Raw genomic sequence first — 20282 nt, 5'->3', positions numbered from 1 at the left:
AACCCCCCCACACTTCTCCTACGTGATACATTCCACCGCGCCTTCTTTGTTCTACTGTTTTGCACCTTTATAAGGTGAGGACGGCATTCCAAGCATTCAAGCAGCATCCTCGTTCCCTTTATGAAAGCACGCGCCGATGTCTACCCTTGATTGACTTTCCGAGGGACACATCCTGCCCCCCCCCCCCGGAGCTCTTTTCCTGTTCCCGATCCTGACGCCGCGGGATCACGATCAGAGGCCTCCTCGGAGGATAGTCCGGATACCGGCTGCAGCGTTTGCTTGGCCAGCTGGACGCAGGGTTTGCATCCGTGTGTGCAGGAGGAAGGTGAGAGGTAAAGGAAGATCTGTTTATCTCTGAGGCCTCAAAGGAGGAGTTGTGATAACAGGAGCGCTGCAGCCTGTATCCTGTTGTGTCTACATAGCCCAGCACCTTAGACAAATACTCCGAACTGAAGTGGTTTCCGCTTTTCAACACAGAAGAATTATCAAAGACCGTCCAGCCTGTGCGCGTGTGCTGAGGAAAGAATGCATGTGTGAATATGGAACACAACCACTACAAATTTCAAAAATGTATTGTTGAAATGCTGCTTTACAGACATTGACTTGCTGTTTATACGTCCCCATGAGAAAGACACAAGGTTCCTCCATATACATTAAATTATTAGGTGCCTTAAAAGCGTGCGAATGTGGACGGATCTGAGGGTCAAAAAGGGAGGACAATTACATAAAGTGCAAGTTTGGCAACAATTGTGCTTCAGTGTTTGAATACTTGAAGTGTCCTCAATGGACACCTCCACATATGTTCAGCACAGGATGTAAATTAGCATAAAGAGATGGACGGTTCTGGATATTGTTGGAAGATGAATAAAGCTGTGGCCTTAAAACTGCAGATTTCTCTTGCTGGAGTAGGAGTAAAGTGAAGGCATCCTTGAACCTTACTGGCCTTCAGTATTTTATAAGGAGAGTGGGAGGCTTCGCATTTCTATCGTTAATGATCTGCTCTTACGAAACAGGCTGTGAAAATGGAACTATAATACAAAATAAGAAGCAGACACGGCTCATACAGTTATGTTTTACTGCAGCGCATCAATGACTTTGCTGACTTGACCGAAAACCTCGTCCACGGGCAGCTCGGAGTCGACCTGAGTGAGGCAAGGACACGGAAGGAGTGAAAATGACTCTTTTCCGTTCCATTTATAAGAGGTTGTTTTTTTTTTTCCTGCAGTCATACGCACCTTTCTGACAATGCCGCGGTTCTCGTAGAAGGCAATGACGGGCTCGGTCGCTTTGTAATACAAGTCCAGGCGCTTCTTGATGGTCTCCTCGTTGTCGTCCGAGCGTCCGCTGGTCTCGCCGCGCTTCATAAGCCTCTTGACCATGGTCTCCCCTCTGGCGTCGACGTACAGCAGCAGGCAGGGTTTGCCGATCTGCAGCGAAAGAGGACAAGCTGTAGTTTCAAAGTCACCCAGTGGCCGCGGTTCCTCGTGGAATCACTCACCTTCTTCTCAAACTCCTCGCCCTGCTTCACCTCACGGGGGTAGCCGTCAATGAGGAAGCCCTTGGACACGTCGGCCTTGGCGATCATGGCATCCTTAATCATGTCTAAGACGGTGTCCTGAGAAGCAGACCCTGGAAGTTATGACTCATTTACATAATGCTCTGCCAGGAAACGCACTGTTTATTTCTCCGAAGGGCGTTTTAGTTATTCTGTCCTTCCCATTAAAATCAATTATGCATTAATAGCTTTACATCCTCCAGAATGAGGAAAAATATTTAGTTTCTGCTTTGATTAATCCTGTATCCTTTACAAAAGCAGTTTCTTACAGCAGTGATATTATATTTAATCTGCAATTGTGTTGGAGTTTGCTGTTACACCCGTGAAATGGCAACATTAGTGTGTTTTAGCCTTCTACACACGCCAATTGTGTATTGTAAGCGATATTGTAAATATCTTTTCAGTTCACAGTGTCATACCAGGGGAACAAGCTCTCCCTTCTGCATGATGGCCTGGAGCTGCTTGCCCCTCTCGGAGCCAGAGGCCACTTCAGCACGGAGCAGATCCCCGGATGACAGATGAGTGTAGCCATACTTTGCAACTATTTTCTCACACTGAGTGCCCTTTCCAGAACCAGGCCCACCTAAAATACAGTTGGAAGAACCATTTGAGCAAGTAGGCGAATGAGCAAGTAAGTGAGTGACTGAGGATCAGTGGTCAATATTTTAAAAGGCTGCAAAAAAAAAAACCAAAATCAGGGAAGTGCATACTCACCCACGACAAAGATGATCTTGGCATCTTTAATTTTGTCTGAAATTTACAAAAAAAAGAAAGGTTAAAGTGTGCACTGTAATAAAATAGAAAAAACTAAAATCCTTAATCATAAAAAGTAACAAACCCTTCTGACAGTCAAAGTAAGTGGAGAAAGATTCAGAAGTATTGGCAGTGCACATATTTCCCATGTGTTTAACCGCAGAACAAAGTGTTGCCTTGTCAACCCGGCTGCTGGGGCTGTGCATGCTTTAGTGCAAGTTTGTCCTATTACTAAAACAAGGGTTGCCATGGCAACTGTTGTCACCTCACGCTAGTAGGCTGCCAGGTATAACTGTTCACAGCAAACTAAAGGGAGAATCTGTGGCATAAAATAAGAGATAGAAATCCAAAAAAAGTAAGATTCACACATTAGAAGATTTCAAAAGGGTGTACAACTCTTATGCCATTAAATGTTGTTTTATTTATGATTTAATTTACATTTTTGTGTAGTTAATTAACTAGTAAGTATTTGAGCAGCGTCCTGAGAATCTACCAGAAGAGGGCAGCAGAGCGTCAGAAACACGTCGCCCCGCAGTTCCTTTCAGATACGATGCCATTACAAAGAAATGATCAAACTCGAAATTTCAAAATTCCACATTATCGACGCTTACTTGCCTGCCATTGTGTTCCGTTAGAGTTTATCCTTTAACTAAAGAGAAACAGGGACGAGAGAAAAAGAAAACCAAAATGAGAACACACAGGCATTGACATGACGAAGAAAATTCACGTCAACAGGAAGAAAAATACAACTCCCCCTCCATTGTTTTTTCTTTTATAAAGATATTATCACATTTCCCCCCCCCCTTTAAATACGTGATATTCAAGCATTTGTGGCAGCTGTAGTTGTGTATATACCCGCTATTAGCTAATATTAGCTCCTATTATCTTCAGTTAGACATTAGCTATAGCTTAGCATGCGGTTACAAAGGTAACCAATTCATCAACTCTTTGGTGAGTAATATGTTTAAAATGTACTCCTTTAGTTTTTAAGTATGCTTGACTACCAATGTCGCGGTCATTGTGATTTTATTAAGTCTATTATGATTAACTGGCAGCTAATCTGACGTTACCTTAAAATTCGTGTAGACCCACCTTTTTGTTAAGTGTAAATGTAGTGATGGTCGTCCTTTGTGTCGCACTTTCAAATATGGATATATTACTCAATATTTGTAATTAATGAGCTCTTTGAGAAACCCAACCCTTGTTATTGGAGAGGTATTAAATTCAGCAGCAGCTGGCAGCACTTTTACAGGACAGTTTCACTGGTAAAAATACTTTTTAACGGCGTTTGGTTGCAGCCTTGCAAACAAATCACTCACAGTTGTGCAGAGAATGACGTTATATAATAATATGGCCACTTTAAGATGACAGCAGCTGCCCTCCTACATTTGATGTGGCCAGGAAATGGTTCACTGCGTCTAAAAGGAGTTTACTTTCCTGTTTTCTCTTTGGGAAAATTCCAGGAATGAGGAAGGAGATTTTGGAATGTCGTGATGTGTTCAAAGCCCTGCGCAAGTATCTGCTTGCCTCTATTATGACGAATGTCTTTTGTAAATGCTGTACAGTTAGTTGGTTTAAGATGATGATAATAATGATTCCGTTTGTTTGGCGACATCACATGGTGACCCAGGTGTGTGTTTCTAACCGGCTGCTCCCTTCTTCTCAGGTGTCTGCTCATATGTCGACGGACATTAACCCGTCGCTCTTTGTAAATGTCACGTCCAGGCTGGCATCCGAGTCAGCACAGAGCCGGTTTAGGAATCTCTCCCCGGCCTAATATGGTGCCACCGTCTGCTTTTTTGGACAGTCACATGTGTCCCAGCAACGTCAGGAATAAGAGGAGAGAAGCTCGTTATGCAGTATAACAAGACCTCGTCATTTGTTTCCCATCTTGATAAGACCTTTTGAACCTTTTAGACAGGGCAGAACCGACAGTGCTGCAGAATGTAGCTGCACATTTGAACCCTGATACACACATTTGCATGTGTGGTTTCATGAATTCAACCCAAGTAACCTACACCTGATACAGTCGATCTCCCCCCTCCTTCCGTGAGTTCTTGGGTTTTCAACATGCCCGGCTAAAAAAAGCCTCAGCATATCTGCAGCTGTTAAGGGATAGCATGTCAACCATTCTTAAAGGGAGAAAAAATGACTGAAAGCTGCACCGGCTCCCTGTAGATTCAACAGAACTGAAAACAAGCGTTCAGACTGTGTGCCGCTGGTTGCTAAGGCACCACAGAGAATAGTTAATTTGCCCGTACTGTCCCTTTAAAGGAGAAACCCACTGACGTCAGTGCAGTGGGAGGTTTTCCATCATGTTTATTGAAGGATGGAGCGAGATGATTTTGGTGGATGTTTTTCCCTCCCGAACGATGCGCTCGGTGTGCACCCACAGCGATCGATATCACCGAAAGCACGGAAGTGGAAGTGATAGGCTGGAGGAGCAGGTCTGATAATGTCCTTTAATGGGTGTAAGTGCTTGATCATTTAGATGTGCCTTGAGCCGCTGCTGAGCGCCTGCACTGAGAGTTCAGAGCAGTTCTGGGTCAGAAGAGCACAATGTTGTTGCACACACGCTGTGATAATTGTCTTATTAGGTGTGACAGTTGTCAAGGAGCTGCACGTGCAGAAATGCCTGACACTGTTAACCAGCAGTCAGCCCAGTGACAGTCCACCACTGCAGTGTTATATTCACTCCTCATCCCAAGACAGCCCTGCCCACACACATCTGCCGCCAGTTCCTCTTATTTCACAATAGCTCTTCCTCTATTCGGCTGTTTTTTGTCCTCTGCACTGACCTTTCTGTCGCGCTGTGGCTCTGGATCCCAGTGTAAGGGGCCTGACGTCCCTGGTTCCCCGTGTGTGTGTCTGCACAGTTCCTGCTGCACGGCAGCCCTCCCTCCCCCGCGCCCTGCCTTTTTATAGCTCAGCTGAGCCTGCTCAGCCTGCAGTGCATTCTGGGAAAGGAGGAAGAGTATGGGAGGCTATGATCGACAAGAGGCAGGGCTGGATTTAGAAGTGCCAGGAGAGAGGGAGCAAAAAGGAAGCTGGATGTTAATTATGCTCAGAAAACTGCAGTTCAAGGTGGTTAAACAGTTTTAATCAGTATTTTGCACTTTGCTCCAGGAAAGATTAGAGCTTAAAATCAAGCCTGTTGTTTTTCTCCGCACGTTTTTTTCACCATGACGCCAGAAAAGGATGGAAGCCCAAAGAAACATCAGAAAAAACTTTAATTAAAGGCATGAGGGAACATTTTTGTGTCCTCGCAGGGAACATAAATACAAAACACATTTATATGTACATATTATAGCCAAGACAAGTCGAAGCATAGCGTTACTTAAAAAATTTAATTCACAAAAAGGTTATCTTTTGCTCCCAATGTTTATCAAAGATATATAAATCAAACATAGCCACTGACGCTGGACCAACATCCACTCTGGGTTTCCAGTATCCACGAGGTTCAGAAGTTTACAGGTACAAAAATGAGGTATGCACTTCTGAACAGAAAGCAAGCCTACAAGTAAGGTCAAACAGGTAATTCAGTACCCTTAAAAAGATGCTTGATTAGGCAAAAATCTTTCAAATCTTTGTAGCAACATAGACTTAATCCTGGAGGTTCATGGGACTAAATGGCACTGTTTGGATAAGATTAAAAATGGAAGAAACTAGCTTCAAATTCTGCTGAAAACAGCTTAGTTCACAGAATTGTCATACTTATGCTTGTAATGCGGGATCTGTCCACGGGGAGGCAGCACAACTTGGAGAGAATAAGGAAATGCCTCACAAACACCCAGGGATCCCTTGGCTACCAATACAAGACAGTGGGCAGTAGAAGCAAAATGCTAAGCAGAAACAGTGATTTGAGCTTGAGATTATCAAACATTGTTGATGCAGTCAGGAAGCAGCCTTTTTAGAACTTCTGTCACTGTCAGGAGTTGCATTTTCCCAACATTTATCGTTTGATTTACTTTGTTCACTTGAACGGGCCCAGAGCCAGAAATCAGTGGCTATCGCTATAGGTTCAACTGTGCAAAGCAGTTTGTTTAACACTGTATCTACATCCCAAATACTGTTAACTGTTTAAATAATACAGTCTTTTTTTTCTTTTTTTGAGTGGTGAAATCCACAAACATTGAACGGTCACAGCAGAAATGCCCTGAAGGCAGCTGATACACTGTACAGTTTTCTCTGACAAAGCTGCAGCTTTCAGAGGGGCTCTGACACTTTTCTGTTATTCTGAATAGCTTCAGTTTTTGTCAATTCCAACACTCCTAATACACACCTAATACAATCTTGAGGCTGAGTAGAAATGCTGATTAAGGCATTAGACTGCACATACAGTATGTCAGGTATATTTAAATCCTCTTTTTTCTCCCACTACTTTTGAAAGATTTGCTGGGTCTCTTGTTCTGTTTATTCACACTGAAACATAATGAATCAGGGCACCTGCTATTGCACATGGAACTCATGTTAATATAAGTCAAGTTAGTTCACCCTTCAGTGCTGTCCTCACAAATCTCATCTCCCCTATTAACGATAATTCCTCGAAACTTCGCAGTTCCGGGTCATTCTGGATCGGGGGACTCGGGGTCGTCCTGGTCATCCGAGGGCAACTGCACGCGCTGCTCATCCATACGTTTGGCCTGCACTCTCTGGATTAGACTGAAGAAGTCTTCATCAGGCACAGTGGGGGCGTGCTGGCCTGCTTCAGGTGGGGAGCAGCGCTGATCGTCTATTCTGGAGGACTGAAATCAGGAATATTTTAGCTCACGAAAGAAGACATGTTACAGTTGAGAAATGAAACCTCACCTGGCACTTAATAAGCATGTTGAAGAAGTCATCGCTGGGCTCCTGAAGGTCTCCCTCGCCCACCAGGTGACCAAGATTGTTCTGGGTGATCCTCAGGCCTGGGAGGCTCCCGACATTAACCCGCTGGTCGTCGAGGCGGCGGCTCTGAGAGCTCGCAATCAGGTCAAACAGCTCCTCAGTCTGGGGGGAGGTGGTAATGGCAGGATCTGGAGAAATAAATGGTGATTATTACTGGATCAGATGGAAGTGGGAAAGCTGTTTTTAATAACTGACCAATCATGTCATTCAGGGATGGCGTGGAATTCGCGGCACCTTCGCCATTTTGTGGCTCATCGAGGTGGCAGCGCTGGTCGTCCATACGGCTGCTCTGAAACTTGCTGAGGAGGTCGAAGAAGCAGTCTTCATCGGAGGGGTCACGGCCAAGCTTCTGCACAGTGAATGGCAAATGCAAACAGCGGTCAGTATACCGTAGTTTAACCGCTAATTTAAGTCCCGAACGGAGAATTCCTCAAACTATCAAACAAGATTAAACTTGACGCCAGTAAGAGCTGGATGACAATCTTCTAGACGTGCAGTTTATGGATGACAAATGTAATCCCATTAACTCACAAGGGAAAGCTTCCCTGCTCAGACCACCTTGGCCCAGATACTGAAGGTGGTCAGTCATAGCTTAAAGGTATATCGCCACTATATATCAGTACATGTCTTAAGAGTTTTATATTAATCCCTGTAGTTTTGTGACATTTCCTATTTTTTTACATATCAAAAGACACCATTGGTGATCAGATAGTGTCGGCCGTGCCTGACACGCACATTTGGGTCCTTTCATTGATTATCTGCTCGATAATTTAAACATTAATTGTATTTTGATGTGTCACATCCTCCTCTTTGCTGCAGGTGTTTGCTCAAGATAACACCCATCTGTTGGCCGTCTGTTTCTAAAGTTTGTTTACAAATGATGGGATGGATGTCGCAACAATTTCAGTTAAGAATGGCGGTTAATGAGCCAAAGAAGAAGCCGTTACGCTTTATCATTGTGGGCCTCAGTGCCGGGCTGCACAGTTGACTGCCTCAGCTCGACTTTGGTGATAAGATTCTATTGACATTTTTAATACAAATGTGGATGTATCTAATACCTTGATTTGGTCTTCCTCATGTAAAAGCAGGAAAGCAGTCTGACCAAGCCTGGCTACATTTTAAACATCATCTCTTGGAATGGGAACCATTTCCCTTTAATGAGGATTAAATACTGAAAGCACAAGGTGATTTTGATGTTTTAAGCAGTGAAAAACTTTAAATTATCAAGTGAGCAATCGTAAGATCCGGCAACACACACGGACTTTAAATCAGTTGGCCTCACAGCCAGATGAGAAGTAGGTCAGAGCCAAACCACACCTGATTCCAGCCTGATCTGAAACCTCAGACCAAACAATAAATCGTCCCTCTTTAATTACAGTCTACTCGCAGCCTGAGAGACTTGTATATAAAATCGTGACAAACCGACTCATCCTGAGCTGTTCTCTACGGGCTTATTCAAGCTGTAAAACAGGAAAATCATCTTACCGGCTGCTGTCTTTCTGGGCCCTCTATCCCTCTCTCATGTCCCTGTCACTCCGTGCACACGCGCCTGCCTCGCTCTTCCCTCTTCCCTGGTTACCCACCACTTTACATCTCGGCTGTGCTCTCCCTCCCTCTAATTTCCTCGTGTCCCTCCATTCCAGCCACCTCCCCGCTTGCCCCCCCTCACTGTCTCACTCCCTTTTCTTTCTGTCTCACCCTCCAACGTTGCAGCGCTCCTGCCATTTCTGTCCCATTCGCCCACTGTGGGAAAACAACTCATTATGGCAGGCGGAGGGAGAGCGGTTTGGAGATCAAGGTCACGTCATCAAGGGGGGGAGGGGGAGTGGTGGGCACTGGGGTACAGCTGGGTATCTGAGTCAGTTGCGTGCCAATGGCAGCAGCTAACTGAGATATACAACCCTCTCCAAGAAGGTTTAGAAATAATGCCATCACATATTTAAAATAATTATAATAATGACAAAAAGTTATTTCATTTCTACCTACAAATCCACTCTGACATCAGCTGTCCTCGGCCCAACAGTGTCCTTGCCTCCGTCCCCGTATTGCCCAATTAATCAAGTAGGCCAAAGGGACAAGACAAGAGAGAAATGAACACGTGATGATGGCAGGACAGAGAGATGGGTGAAAGTTAGGGGAGGGGCCTGTGAATAAAGGCGAGTAAAGAGGGGACTTATTTGCTAGATTCTGCTGTATATGTGGAAATGCAGATCTATGATAAAGCTCTGACAGTCCAACAGAGTTGTCACTCTAGACTGGAGCAAGAGCAAAACCAGTGTGCTGTAGCATGCTCAAATGTCGCTCTACTGGGTTGATCCAAGGCCCCTCTCTACCCAGTGAGCTCACCTCTGCAACCAGTATACAAGTGTAAAAAAGGAAAGCTGACTCCATGTGAAGCTAAAATGTAAAGCTCTTTCACAGATTTTTTGTAAACACAGACAGTGCACCTCAAAAATGAAAACATCCCGACTGTCCTGTAATTATAGTTTGCAGCAAAGGTCGTAAATCCTTCTTAAAATACTCCAAGGTTAACCCGGAACATCAGGATGACTGATGTTGTACATGTTTTATTAATCTGATTAATTACACCGTGGGGTGAAACATCCTGATTTAACTGCATGGGTGGGGACCTACTCCATCTTTTTTTGCACAAAAGGACAGGAGCGATGCATCATCTATCATTGCGACAACCGTTCTTCAAATAATTGAGCCGCTTGTATGTAAAAGACTGCGTCTCCAACACACAGTCACCACAGATGTGTGTTTGTCTCCAGAGAAGCTGGCATGTCTCAGAGAAGATACGCTTCAGTGTCGCCTCCGTGCCTCTGTGAAGAACTATCATTAGACAGCCTGATAGTTTTCTCCCGCTTATAGCATGTCAGTTTGCTAATTACAGCATGTTGAATTGTTACGGGAGCACTGGAAGCTAAAAGATTTAAAATGCACAACAGCTGCAAAACAGAGTGTGCATTAAAAAACTAGTCCGCCACAAATGGAACGAGCTTGGTATTTAATGAGGAGACACCTTTCACACTCCATCTCGCTGCAGCTCCTGGGAAATCAAGGCAAATGGTCCAAGTTTAATCTACTTTCTCCTCATTTGCTCTTTAAAGCAGAGGCCCTGAAGACCGCTCTGACACAGCGCCACAGACAAAAATGGAAAATGTCATCACGCCAGTTCTGGAGTCAGCAATTCAGGTCCTCTAAATGATCTTCACGGGGAAAAAATATACCTCATCATTAGTCAGGTGGGCTCTCAGGGGCTGAATGTACAGGTAGAAACACTGTATATCACATTTATGCATATGTGGGGGGTCGATAACCTGCATTTTCCTTATATGCTGAGGCTTGAATATAAACCTTTGCATCAGCAGATTTTTGTTCCAGTCAGGAAAAAAAAAAATCAAATCTCAGTTAAATCCTTAATGCTGCTCTTAAATAATCAATTGTGACTCCTTAATTCCAGATACTCACGGCCACCGGAGGCGGCACTTGGACAGTGATGTCATCGGCGTCTACAGGTGAGTCCAGCCACGGCCTCTCATCCGATGACTGACTGTCAGGATAGCCTTTCCTTTTGCCCGGCTGTGAAAGCTGACTCTTGCTTCTCCTGGGTATGCTCTCAGAGTCTTGGTTCTCACCGTTCTGCAGTGAAAGCACATTCTGTCACAGAGGGTCCCGTAAGGCTGCGCTGAAAAGGTCAGTAAAGGAGTCACCTTGACTGTGGAGAACTTCCACAGTTCGACACTGTCCATGCTGTTTCTCTTTGTCAGCTTGGGTCTTGCACCTACGGAAGACAAAGGACAAAAATCTAGAATTAGATGAAGGATCTGGTCCCAGGATGCATTTGGGGAGGATTCTGAATAAAGCAGTGTTTGCTGGGTCTGCACCACACAGAGAAATGTAACACATGGGTGTGAGTCTCTGGCCTGAGGCCAGCTCACTGACGCAAACAGCCAGGGTGTCAAAAAACACCAGAGTTTCTAAACTTTATTTTATTTTAAAGGAAACTTTTTATATGTATGAAAGTGTTACTTCAGAGCGACAAAAGTCATTATTCCACCTTTAAACATGCTTCATATCAAACTGTCCTTTCAGAGCGAAGGTTGAAAATTTGATTTTCACACCCTTATAAACAATTTTTAAGTGTTGCAATGTAAAACAATTCCAGATAAATGTTCAGGGAAAGTCACAAGACACTTTCCATGAAATAAAATCATGTGTTTGAGAACAGGTTTTTCAGGATTGTGACTTAAGAAAGTTCTCAGGTTATGTTAAATTCACAGAAAAACTGAACCCAAGTTAATTGTTTGCATGACGACAATTGAAGCTAATATTCACATTTAACGCGCACATTTAAAAACCTGATATTTCTCTTAAATCTGTAGCCGTTGTCACTAAATTTAGCATTAAAAATGGAAATAAGGCAGGAAAAAACATCAGTAGCATGACAGTATTTAACTATAACTTTAATAACTGAATGAGTTCGTATGTAAAAAGGAACTCCAAGTGAAGAATCACCTTGCATTTCAAACTCTGAACTGGATGGTGACAGATCACTTTCGCTGACCCCCAGAGCCTCCATCAGCTGCTCCACGTTCATCCTCGCCGTCAGTTCCCCATTCCTGTCCCCAATCTGATGGAAAGCACCGAAAAGATAAAGAACTGGAAGCGTAAATTTGAGGAGCAACAGGAGCTTGTTGTATTTGCCGTGTCTCACTTCTTTTGAGATGTCCAGGTGCTTTCGTGCATAGTGAAGAGCTTGTTTGTGGTCCCCTAAAGAGACGTATGCATTTCCCAAACTCCAGCAGGCCCGGCCTTCACCAACTCTGTCAACATAGAAATTAAATTAGAATGGTTCATATATCCTTATTCTTCATGCATCTTACCCGGAGTGAGCTGGATATTAGTCCTGCTACCTGTCATTAAGCTCCTGGGCGATGTACAGATGTTTCAGATGGTAGTCGATGGCTCTCTCATACTCTTGCAGAAGAGTATAGGTGTTCCCAAGGCTGTAACAAGCCTGAGCCTCCATCACTTGGTCTCTCAGCTGCCTGGACAACTGTAATGTTTTCCTAAAATGGTCAAAGTGGTTGCATGAATTTGTAGAATTAGAAGACAGTGTAACAACGACTTTTGCCCACTAGATGTCGCCCTCCTCGCTTTCCCCACCTGTAGTACTCTGTAGCTGAGGTGAACTGGCCCAGGAAAATCAGGGCATTGCCCAAATTACTGTAGGCTCGCCTCTCTGCAGCTTTATCCCCAAATTCTTTAGCTATGGACAATCGCTGTAAACACAAATTAATGATTCACTGCATCAGGAATAAAAAGAGGTTTTGCCTTTAATCAATTTATGATGTTCACCTGACGATGAAATTTGATTGCTTCCAAAAAGTTTCCCAGGAGATAGTGGGTGTTTCCCAGGTTCCCATAGGCTCGCCCCTGAGCGGCGCGATCCCCGAGTTCTTTGACCAGACACAAGTTCATCCTACAGATATAAGTAAGATGCAGTTAACCAGCAGTTTTAGAAATGATGTGACTTGTTAATTGTATAGAATAGTTCTGAATGAATCTTTCTCACTCATAAAAGCCAGTAGCCCTTTGGAGTGTGTCTCTGACATCTGGAGGGAGCTCCCCTGGTTCCTGGGTGCAGCCCCATAACTGCTGTTTGCCCTTTGCGTGGAACACGTTCCCGATGTTATACAGCGCTCTGGCCTCTCCAACCTCAAATTTAAGAGGAAACGCATGGAAAAAGACAAGGAAATGGGTGGGAAATTACAATTTGTCAATCAAAATGAAGCAGTTTTATTCACCAGAGATAAATGTAAAAAGATAAATGGGTCAAATCAGCCTATTAAAAACAGATTCACTGTAGGAAATTTGATTTTAAATATATCAGTGCTTGTTACCTTGTCACCCTGTTCTTGAGAAATATCCAGATGTCTCTGACAGCAAACAACAGCCTCATCAAATCGGCCCAGGACTTTTAACGTGTTACCGAGGTTTCCACTGGCTTTTCCCTCTCCGATTCTGTCCCCTATTGTTCTGAGACAGAAAAGAAACAGCAGTATTCACTTTATTAACACTAACATGACTGGCGGATTTGTTTTTAATGGGATTCTTACTTCCCAGAACAAGTTCCTGTCAGACTAATGAAAGAAGATGAATCTCCCCTGGGTGTTTGATCGCCTCCCCGCGGAACCACCAGCTGCATTCACAGCAGGGGGGGGCAGATTACTCGTAGCTAAATAGCCGCCCACTACTGTCTCAAAGGCCCCACTTTTCTCACAGTTCGACACCCACCTTGCCAATGTAAGATCGTGCCTGTGGTATTCCAGGGCTTTTCCATACTCCTTGAGGTAGAAGTAGGCATTGCCCAGCTGGCTGTAGATGGCGCTGAGGGTCTTCAGGTCTTCCGTGCCGACCTGGACGGCCGCCTCAAAAAACGCCGTCCCGCCTTTGAAGTCGCCGGCCTTGCACAGCCGTTCCCCTTCCAGAGCCAACTCCAGGCAGGAGGCCTCCATCCTAAACAGAGGTTTCCATAAACAGACAGATGAGCCCAATGGTGATAGAGCAGCGCTGCAGCCTGTTTCTAGAGGCTCGGCTCAGGCGGCAGCGCCTCACAGTTCTTAAGTAGAGCCTGGAGAATATTCCTTTTGTTCTGTTTTTAAACACACATTCTTCTATTTTTACAGAATGGTGTCAATTTAATTTAAGTAGCTATCTAAATGGCATTAAAATGCTCTTCATGGGAATATTACAGCACCTCGAGGGCGGAAACGTTTGGTCTACTGAACGTGGGTTAAATTAATAAAGTCAATTGTTTCGGTGGCGCAATAGAACGTGTTTCTGACATTTTCCACTTTCGGTTACCATAGTGACCGACCAATTATATATGATACTCTGGTGCATTTCTAAGCTATTCATCTGTGCTGAATATCCTGCTGGTCATAAATATGCAAACATTTTAACAAACCTCCACCTTTGATGGAGAAGGATGCCACATCTCCACATCATCGGTAGTTTTAGAGATACTTTTTCCAGCACTAACATGAAGGTCTCTCATTTTGAATGACTTCATTCATGTTAAAACATTTTTTGGAGGAAATCTGGCCTATTTCGCCTCGTTGGATTGAGGTTTTGGGGTAATTATTAAGGTTCTACCACAGCATTTAACTGAGTTGTGGTCTGGTCGTGGATATGTGTGACAGCTCCATCATATTTTAAGTAGAATTTCCCGATGTGCTCAGATCATTGTCCAGTTGTGCATGATCCCAATTTGCCAGAAAAGGCCTAAAACTAAACAAAATCTTCAAAATTGAACCATAAAACCAAAACTTCCATTAAATCTCACAGACTGGGCTGACCGCCACCAGCAGATGGAGGTCAAAGGAGTATCCCAAACACACATTTAGGATGGAAAACCTGTAAAATTCCAATCAATCTGGCATTGAGATAAAAGATTGAGAACAAGATAAAGCATTGCCAAATGTGCCCGTCTGCCCCGGTGAGGTGCATCCTGAATGTATATCAATTGTCTAATCCAGGATGAACTAGAGCACAGCCAATTTTGTTTCAGCTTTGAACTCTGGATGCAGAGAGGATTATCCTTAAATCTCATCTACTTTAAAAATGGCGCCCAATCAAACGTATCGCAAAGGCGTTTTGTGTCTGCGTTTAAAGAAATGCTTTTGCTTCAGCCGCACGTGGCGGAAAGCTCCGCTCTTCCTCACTGGTTCTGATTGAGAGACAGTCTGTTCAGTAAGGTCATTTGGTTTACAAAAACCTGCTGACCAAGCCATAAACCAGCCACAGAACTGATCCTGGCTCAGGGTTTTCTAACAGTACCTGTGTTTCTGCTTGCTTCGTGTTTTATCCACATACACTTGCAGCTCCAAGCGCAAGGGCTTTAGCACAGCTTGCGGTCGGGGGCCGCGGTGGACCAGCCGACACACGGCGCTCTGGGCTCCAGTCAGAGGACAAGGCTCAGATGACATGAAGCCGGGAGGAGAAAAACAACTTCTCTCAATAAAAAGAAGTTAGCCTGTGTAGCCTGTCCAAAGGCCGCTAATGCAACGATAATGTTTTGTGTAATTTCAGGTGATTTATGTCACAGAGGTGAAATTTCCACTGATTTATTCCATAAGTAATCCACTCGGTCAGCAATCCTGTGGCGAATGGAAACAATCCAACTGGGATTTCTGCAAAGAGTCCAGGACCGGCCAAGAATCACAAATGCATTTCAAGTCCTCAAAACCATTCCGGGATCTTAATGGCGAAGCATCTGCACCCACTGCCAGGGCGGTCAGGAAGTAATTCTACAAAATTATACAAAACTCTGCAACTGTATTTTGGAGGAAAAAAACTTCTTACTCTGTCAACGAGACCTGTATCCTTATTTTTTTAATTCCTCAGCTGTGGAGGAAGAAATCCATTTTTGCATGTGCCCCTCCACTCACCCTTCCAAAAAAGAGGAGGAGAGGAGGATAAACGTCCAAGCATCACTGTTGTCCCAGACAGACGTTACAGGAAGGATGAAAACAATTGCTAATCCAAGATCCTGCAGCTCCTCAGTGGAGGCTTGCCAGCACGCTGATTGGCCCAAACTAATCCAACTATCTGCTGACACGGCAGAAACAGTATTGGGTCACCGGCAAAGACAAACGCTGGGTGATTGGAAAGAAAGTGTCAAGTGCAACATCTTGTAGCTAATTATGTTCTATGGGGAGACATAACTACGAATACTTCAGGCATATGAGTGCAAACATGAGGGTACCAAGCAGCTTCCCTTTCATTTTCTTCAGCAAAGCTTCGTCTTGACGATCGTTCTTTAGGCTGACAATAAAGAATGACAGTCAGCCCCCTGAAAAGCAGCCGCACCTGGTTGGTGCTGCAGATAAGAGCTCTTTCAGACACTGAAGTTTGTCTCCTTGACCTTAAACAGGGGTCTTTAAATAGCTCTTTCAAAGGTGTGGTGGAAAAGCTCAGGCTCCAATAGCAATCAGGGAGAAAATCCAGAACCCCTGTGAGGACATGTCCAAAACATCCAAAATATTCCAGACCCTCTCATATCGTGCCAGTTTGGTTCATAGCAAGTGTGTTCAGGATTCAGCAGTCATACTGAGGACCCCACCTGTGTTGAACCCATAAAATTCCTCTCCTGATGCAAATCATCTCTGGTTTTAAGGTTCACAGAAGCTGGATACTTTAAACAGGGCGGGCGGTAAAATCAGCTCTGCTTTTTTTGTTCAGGGATTCAGAAAAACAGGTGTGCAGGGATAGTCTTGAACTCGCCTTCTTCCACACTAAAAGCGCGTTCCGGGGCGTAAATAAGCAGTGAGGAAGAGCATTTTTCACTGTTCAGCTGCAGCAAATGTAGGAGAGACATCTGGAAACTAAAACCTTGAGTTCTAAAACAGACTGGGACAGGACGGTGTAACCATCAAGGCTCAAGCAGCTCTAACCTGAGGTGCCACAATACGTCATTATTTTGAACAAGAAACTGAAGTGAAAGCGCTTCAGGACAGCTACACATTCAAAAAAAAAGACTTTCACACTCTCAGCATCACTGAGGTGGATGCAACAATGGAGCTGAGCAGCACAGCCTTTGATTATCAATCTCATTAGTTTGTTTGGGAGACACTCATCCCATAATAGCCTGCCTGGTGTATAATGGAGAGTCCTCAAGTGCCGTTGGCATGGCAGCATAAAGCGTGTGGAAGACACGGGACAGGTTTAGAGGTGGAAACTGATCTGTGGCCCTTTGTTCCTTCTGTGAAAACCATGAGAGCAGCCGTCAAACAGCCGATGGAGTTTGGGATTCCACTTTGATTCGATGATCCCAAAGTAGGAAGAGAGCAAACACACACCAAAATACAGGTAATTTATTATGTTACAGTCCAGCATAATTCTGAGTGCATAGTAATTTAGGTTGAGATACTTAGTGTTTAGTTGGGATTATTTCATTAATTTTTCTTCAAACTATTTAATTTGAGCTCTTTGTCTGTCAATGGGAGTTTGTTCCAATATGAATGGATGCACTGCCCCCCATTATTCTTGGCCTAGATAAGAAACCCTAACCCCAAAGTCGTAATCTGGCCATAATTATACACTACCATGGTTGGTTGCCAGGGAAACAGAAGAGAAACTTTCTAGGAATGCCTCCCCCCCGAATAGTGTCCAATTCTCTTGGAGTTCAATCCGTCACCACTTTTTTGTTAGAACCTTGTTAAAACTGCCTTTTTATGTCCAGTAAATGGATCTCACTAGACTTCTGTTCTTGGTTATAAAGTCACACCCTTCACACAAACACACACACCTACAACCCTCATTGGAGAAAGGTCAGCTGATGCCTTTATACTTCACAATATACAGCAAACACAAAGGTTAATTCTGGGTCAGATGATCAGGAAACAACAACAGTTGGTCCGCGTGTTTGCATTGACATGTGATGCATGACTGGGAGGAAGATCACAACCTTGGAGGCCTTCTGAATGTCACCTCCAAACTCAACAACATTGCGAGCAGCCACCTTCCGCCGACACCCTCATTATCACCCAGCCAGACATGGACTTGTTTCCATCACCTGGACTGGGAGATATCAGGATTTACTCTGGTTTGTGTCTTCGTCCACAGATGGAAGTAAAGTTCCCCATACTCTCCTGTAAAGTTGGTTATTTCAATCACTTCGGATAAAAACAAACCCGATGTTTCACGGTGGTTCCTGATGTGTGGCAAACGCGGAGAGGACAATAATAATGTCCATGAATGTATTTGGGGAGGACGTTGAGCTTCGACAAAGACTTAGGTGCAATCTGAAACGATAAGGGGCTGAGGGGCTTCTCTTGCTCCACTCAACAACCAGAGGGTGTTGGAGAAGTTTCATTTTTTAGGAGTAACAAAGTCGTCCATCTTTGTATGTGGTAACAAGTGAGCAATAATCATAATAAAGCTTTAGGTACTACAGAACGCACCTGTCCAGTGTCTCAAGGCTAGATATTTCCATTCCAAATCATTACAAAGGGCTGTCATTATGGTTACTGCATTAAAGGATGGAATCCTTACAGTATATCTTGCACACCCTGATGGAGAAACCTCACACAGTTTACAAGCTGTGCTGCTCTGCAATGTGGTCCCAGTAGATTCAGATGGCATGTTTATACATAAACCACATAATAAAGTTCATATCTTGTGATGAGGCTCCTCTCAGTCTGCACATTCCGCCCACAGCAACCCAATGACCAGAGCCAGGAAAGAGGCTTTGGAACTGGACTCTTTGGCTGACTCTGGTCCTCAGCTTTTACAGACTGACTGGTCAAGTTCCTCCCGGCTCCTCCTCATTAACCCGAAGCTGACATCCTATATTTACGCATTCCTTCACTGTTTATTCCACATCCCATGCAATCCCGTGGAGGTTACCAGGCTGACCCCGCATGATCGCCGATGCCCTACCTTGAGTGCAACCTCTTGCTGCCCAGGTCCTGGTCCACACCGTTAGCCATAGAGGCGCTGCTAATCTGCCGGCCTCCTAGCTCGCTTCTTCCTGCTGTGAGAGCAACACGTAGCGGTTCCCCCCACGGAGGCAGCTACCCCTTTCGTTCCCTCCGGAGCCGTTCTGCGTGTCCTTCGCTCCCTCCCCGTCTTTTCTTCTCCTTCCCAACCACAGTCTCGCCCTCCCCACTTCTTCTTTAACCCCACAGCAATGGCAGCTCCTGAGGAAGTGAGGTATGGCGCAATACGCCGTCAACAGCTGGCCCCGCCCTCTCGCGGTGACGTCACTTACCAGGAAGTTGCAAGTCGCGAGAGCCTTTAACCCGCGCACGTGAAAAATTAGTGATAAATGCAGCGACTGTATTCAGGGAAAGTATTTCTTTGTTTTACATTTAAATTACATTTATTTAGTGTTTTTATTTGCTACCCCCTTGTTCCGTTGTGTGTATTTTATCTGTTTCCCATCATGTTATTTGACGTCATTCTGGTGTTGCACAGGTAATTGTTTAATCTGCGTGTTCCTGTGAAGAAATTCATTAAATTTAACTTGGACTTACCAACAAACTTCCAGAAAAGAAACTCAAACTTGTCAACGTCTCGCGTTGATTGAACACAATCAAGTTCCAAATTATACAATGCATTCACTGTTTTGATCATTGTCACACAGCACTTGAGAATTCATTTGCACGGTGAATCAAATGCTGACGAGTCTTTCATCGTCTGTCTCTTTGAGGAATAATTGTTGCTGTCCTCTGATTGAAGGGTGGCAGTCTTTCTGATGTGGGGACAAACGAGCTGTCCTGCAACACAGTCAGACAATTATTAAATGAAGACAATCTGTAATTGTATATGCATAGTGTGAATTATATTTAAATGATAAATGTTCTGTTATCTGGGCGGCCATGTTAAAGGACAACAGTAACATAAGTACTAAATGCATATATATAGAGAGAGAGAGAGACATTTGTGAATTTTACATTAACCACTATGAATTTTACATTAACTGTGTTTTGATGCAATAAATTGCGGTTAGCTTGAACTAGCTGTAACTTTTAAATGGCGCGTTAAATCGTTTATTAAATGTAAAATGAGTTTTATGACGTTAGTATCTATGAGACGTTGATGCAATATCACACTCTAGCCACAAGGTGGTAGCATTGTATTAGTTAACTGGCCTATTTTAACTGGCTCATAATTGTAATCATTTATAAATATAACAACACAATGCCATTATTACTCGACACCATCTATCTAGACTGTTTACTTGTCGCTATTGTTTGTAGATATCTGAGTGTGTTTTAAACAGACAATAAATTCTGGAGTTTCTGCAGTCATTTTCACAACAGTGAAACGATGCCGCATGAATAAATAACACAAGAGCTGTTCTAATTAAAATGTTAATCATAAAAGTATCAGCCATGAGGACTCATCTTTAGCCACCTCCCCTTTGTTTAGACTTTATTGCGAACAAATGAGCAACAGCTCATTTTGATAAAGTCTACATTTGAAATGATAACCTGAAAACATATTTCATAATAATCATGATGTTTTGGATTTTCCTGAATGTTGCTTTGGGTTTTTCTTCAGTTTTTTTTAT

The 20282-nt window shown here is 43.9% G+C and overlaps 2 protein-coding genes and 1 long non-coding RNA gene across 4 annotated transcripts; 1 reads left to right on the top strand and 2 right to left on the bottom strand.

The window, feature by feature from the left end:
* Window positions 1-1058: 1058 nt before the first annotated feature.
* Window positions 1059-5255, bottom strand: ak1 (adenylate kinase 1). Its single transcript, XM_057018471.1, has 7 exons — window positions 5107-5255; window positions 2924-2957; window positions 2270-2305; window positions 1975-2138; window positions 1499-1615; window positions 1236-1427; window positions 1059-1142 (listed from the first exon to the last, which is right to left on the bottom strand). The coding sequence occupies exons 2-7, from the start codon at window positions 2928-2930 to the stop codon at window positions 1074-1076; spliced, it is 585 nt and encodes a 194-aa protein (XP_056874451.1). The 5' UTR covers window positions 2931-2957; window positions 5107-5255; the 3' UTR covers window positions 1059-1073.
* Window positions 5256-5520: 265 nt separating this feature from the next.
* gpsm1b (G protein signaling modulator 1b) lies at window positions 5521-18936 on the bottom strand. Of its 2 annotated transcripts, none has more exons than XM_057018468.1 (14): window positions 18647-18936; window positions 13499-13720; window positions 13105-13240; window positions 12777-12919; window positions 12560-12683; window positions 12368-12483; window positions 12115-12270; window positions 11916-12024; window positions 11717-11831; window positions 10912-10982; window positions 10670-10840; window positions 7430-7544; window positions 7118-7323; window positions 5521-7053 (listed from the first exon to the last, which is right to left on the bottom strand). In XM_057018468.1, the coding sequence occupies exons 1-14, from the start codon at window positions 18694-18696 to the stop codon at window positions 6874-6876; spliced, it is 1914 nt and encodes a 637-aa protein (XP_056874448.1). In that variant the 5' UTR covers window positions 18697-18936; the 3' UTR covers window positions 5521-6873. The 2 variants fall into 2 exon arrangements, with proteins under 2 accessions (XP_056874448.1, XP_056874447.1); XM_057018467.1 differs by having other exon boundaries at window positions 7391-7544; window positions 18647-18931.
* On the top strand, window positions 7436-16239 carry LOC130516987 (uncharacterized). Its single transcript, XR_008947619.1, has 3 exons — window positions 7436-7574; window positions 10312-10894; window positions 15296-16239. It is a non-coding gene; the product is annotated as an uncharacterized LOC130516987 (long non-coding RNA).
* Window positions 18937-20282: the final 1346 nt, after the last annotated feature.

The sequence above is a fragment of the Takifugu flavidus genome, chromosome 20, assembly GCF_003711565.1.
Source record: "Takifugu flavidus isolate HTHZ2018 chromosome 20, ASM371156v2, whole genome shotgun sequence".
NCBI lineage: Eukaryota > Metazoa > Chordata > Actinopteri > Tetraodontiformes > Tetraodontidae > Takifugu > Takifugu flavidus.
This window is presented reverse-complemented; position numbering and strand designations above follow the sequence as displayed.